We start from the raw sequence: 3,956 nt of genomic DNA, 5'->3' as shown, positions 1-3,956 counted from the left end.
CTGCAAGCCCCTTAAAACCTTGGAGGGCCCATTTAACTGCCAGCTCTGTGTCCCTCCAGCCTCCTCTGCTGGTGGAGCTGAGATGCCACTGGCATTTCTGTGATTCTCAAGTGTAAAGAAGTTTGGTGCAGGGGATCAGTGAAGAGAGTGGCCCTTCTTCCCATTCTCCGCTCCTTCCCCTCCCTGGGTCTTGGTCAGGGGCCTCTGCGAATATTCCAGGACAGAGGGTCTGGGGAAGGCGGTTTCTCAGAGGGACACACGTGGGGAAAGGTCTCAGGTTCCCCCTCACTCAACCCCACTCCTCCCACCCAGTCACGTTCACAGTCTTCTGGCTTGTTTTAGGCTGTTCCCGAAAAATCAGTGCCATTGTGAAACTAAAGGCCAGGGCTACAACTTTGAGGGTGCCTATGGCCAGAAAGACCTCCCTGCAGTGAAAGTGAGGAGACAAACGGAATTTGCGCACTTTCAGAGGAGGTAATGTAGACCGCCAGGGCTCTCGGGTCCGAGGAGGAGCAAAAGCTCTACTTTGTCCTGAGGGTATGGGTTCAAAGAGAGAAGGAGGGAGCTCCCCCTCTTGCAAAGGTGCCTGGGAGGAACTATTAGGAATAATAGTAATACTGAAGCTGAGCATGTTTCATATAGAGGGGTCCCAGATTGGAGAGGGTGCAGGCCGGTGCACGAATTTTGTGCACTGGGCCTCTAGGGCAATTACAAAAAATCATGCTTCTTATTCCATTATTGTCAGGAACAAGATAAGTATGCCCACTGCTATCACTTAACATCGTCAGGAAAGCACTAGTCAATGCAGCAAAATTAGCTGATGGAATAAATAAGATGTAACAAAAAGGGGGATGAGAGGCATAATTTTTTTACTGATGAAATAATTGCATACTACAAAACTAACACTGTATTACATGGAGAACTGTTGGACCAGGGGCAGGGACAGAAGTCTGTATAAGTCAGCTCCCCTCTGGCTCTGGGAGCACCGTTTCCCTTTCCACCAAGACTGTTTCCCAGGCTCGAGCTGAAGCTGAAATACAATGACGTCTTGCAGGAGCAGAATGGGGCGGACCAGACCAGTGCAGGGCAGCCTCGTACATGACGTCATCACAAGATGGCTGCCACAAGATGGCCGCCACAAAGATGGCCACAAGATGGCCATGTGCACAGCGAAGGCAGGGGCCTGGCGGCCACTCTACGCGGTGAGGCCTGGGGGTCCTGCAGCTCTGTGCAGCGGGGAGGAGGCCAGTCCCAGTGTCTCTGCCACCTTGGTCAGAGGAGGCAGGTCCCAGCGGAGGAGGTGGGTTGCGGCAGGGGAGGGCAGTTGGGGGTGATCAGGCCTAAACCAGCAGTCGGACATCCCCCAATTGGTCCCAGATTGGAGAGGGTGTAGGCTGGAATCAGGTAGGCAGGCAGGCAAGCCGTTGGGAGCCAGCAGTCCCGGATTGTGAGAGGGATGTCCCAGATTGAAGAGGGTGCAGGCTGGGCTGAGAGACACCGCCCCCTACCCCCAGTGCATGAATTTTGTGCACTGGGCCTCTAGTAATAAAATAATAGCATTTGTGATTGAGGACTTTAACTTTGGAACAAGCTAGGTGCCAAGTTACTTAACCTCATAGCACTTCAGTACCTTATATGAAATATTACAAGAGATACCTCCCTCCAAAGCTTATTGTGTGGGGAGCAGGAGGTCCTAATATAAGGTGACAGAAGATTTAACTTTGGGTGATGAGCACATGGTGCAATACACAAATCTTGTAACAATAGAATTTACTATTTTAACCATTTTAAGTGCACAGTTCTATTGCATTGAATACATTCGCATTGTTCTTCTGAAACCTATATGTTCATGTTGACCAATGCCCCCCCAATCAATTTAATTAATAAATATTTTTAAGAAGCTTATTGTAAGGTGAATTGTATTAACATACAGAGAACTAGTAACTCAAAAAGGACCTGACATATAGAAGCACTGCAAAAATATTACCTACTATTATTGTTGTGATTTATTATATCCTCATTCTTTTAAAAAAGTTTTTCATGTATTGATCTTAGAGAGAGAGAGGAATGGAGGACCGCCAGGGCTCTCGGGTCCGAGAAGGAGCAAAAGCTCTACTTTGTCCTGAGGGTATGGGTTCAAAGAGAGAAGGAGGGAGCTCCCCCTCTTGCAAGGGTGCCTGGGAGGAACTATTAGGAATAAACCTAGAAAAGAGAATGGAGGAAATAGCCCTTAAATGAAGATTTGCATGCATCAAACATCTATACTAATAAAAGCCTAGGTAGTGTCAAGCCCTCGTATTTATGCATTCATTGGTTGATTCTTGTACATGCCTCAGATCGAACCTGAAACCTTGGGAAGTCAGGACGACCTTACAGAGCCCTTACCTTTAAACTTTAATGAAAAGGTGGTTGTTTTTTAAAGTTGCATTTCCCTGAGTAATACTGAAGCTGAGCATGTTTCATATGTTTATTTTCCATTTGCATTTCCTCTTTTGATTGCCTAGTTAGGTCCTTTTCCATTTTTAAATGTTGTCTTTTTCATATTCCCATAAATACTCACTCCAATAGTCTGACCTCTCTTCCGGGTAATCTGAGTGGTGGTATCTTTGGTTAAATTGGGTCCCTCGAGGCTACATTTCAGCCGTGTTACCTTAGTCCAGTGGTTCTCAACCTTCTGGCCCTTTAAATACAATTCCTCATGTTGTGACCCAACCACAAAATTATTTTTGTTGCTACTTCATCACTGTCATGTTGCTACTGTTATGAATTGTCATGTAAATATCTGATATGCAGGATGGTTTTAGGCGACCCCTGTGACAGGGTCGTTTGACCGCCAAAGGGGTCGCGACCCACAGGTTGAGAACCGCTGCCTTAGTCCCTCAAAGAGCCGATCTCACTGGATTGTGTTATGCACTTGCCTTTGACTGAATGTCGTTACCACAACAAAACCATTTGGAAATCATCACTGTGTTTGCTCTGAAAATATGTGGACGGCAACCACTCGCGTACACAGTTTCCTGGGATACACTTTATGTTCTGGTGCAGTGCCGGGAAAGTTTGACTTCCGTCCAGGAATTGGTCTCCTTTGCCCCTTTAAGAAGACCCCAGTTCTGACAATCATTTCATACCCTGGCTACCAGGCGACTTTGAATGAAATCATTAAAACCACAGGTGACTTCGGTGTTCAGCCGCTGCAGCTGTGCTGGCCCCTACCGTCTGGTTATCTCGTTTCTTCTTTTTTGCTGGTCATGATTTTTGTTTTTTGTGCGCTTTGTTGTAAACTGCTCAGTTCGTTTGTGGAGTTAAGAGGCCGGGCGTCATGGAGGAGGGGAGGACGGAGGGGAGATGGTTACAATCTACTTTCCATTTCTCCCCATTGGCCGCCCAAGGCTCGGGGCACAGGCACCACTTTAAGAACTAACCCGGGAAGGGAGTCAGGGCAGCTGTTAACGGTTCCTTTTCTCTGCAGGGAAGGGCTGCCCCGCCCGCCGCCCCTGCTGGCTCCGCCCAACCTCCCCTTTGGGTACCCGGTCCACGGGGTGGAGGTAATGCCCCTGCATACAGTTCCCATCCCAGGTAGGTCCGCCCCATCCTGAGTGGACTTGGGCAACTTTCCTATTCCTTCTTAAGCAAAAGAGGGAGCAATCGTTCATTGAGTACCTGCTGGGTACCAGCTCCAGGCAAAAAGTTTGAAATGATTTCATTTAATGTTAATCTCACTGTTTCCACCACTGGAGATCACCCTTAGTAGCTGTGACCTCCCTGCGGGTATGAGATGACACCGAAGAGGACAGATATCTGTGAGCCTCAAGGAATCGTAGGACACAATTGGATTTTTGGTGTCCTACAGCAGCGGTCGGCAAACCGCGGCTCGTGGCTCGCGAGCCACATGCGGCTCTTTGGCACCTTGAGTGTGGCTCTTCCACAAAATACCATGTGCGGGCGTGCAGGTACAG

At 48.3% G+C, this 3,956-nt stretch overlaps 1 protein-coding gene across 2 annotated transcripts in view; it reads left to right on the top strand.

The window, feature by feature from the left end:
• B4GALNT2 (beta-1,4-N-acetyl-galactosaminyl transferase 2) overlaps window positions 1–3,956 on the top strand; it is a 26,855-nt gene that overhangs the window by 7,907 nt on the left and 14,992 nt on the right. For both annotated transcript variants that reach the window (XM_015570863.1, XM_015570862.1), the window contains one exon: window positions 3,470–3,576. In XM_015570863.1, the coding sequence (XP_015426349.1) occupies window positions 3,470–3,576 (107 nt within the window). The remainder of the gene's footprint in view (window positions 1–3,469; window positions 3,577–3,956) is intronic.

This window comes from Myotis davidii, unplaced genomic scaffold (genome assembly GCF_000327345.1).
Source record: "Myotis davidii unplaced genomic scaffold, ASM32734v1 scaffold327, whole genome shotgun sequence".
Lineage (NCBI taxonomy): Eukaryota > Metazoa > Chordata > Mammalia > Chiroptera > Vespertilionidae > Myotis > Myotis davidii.
This window is presented reverse-complemented; position numbering and strand designations above follow the sequence as displayed.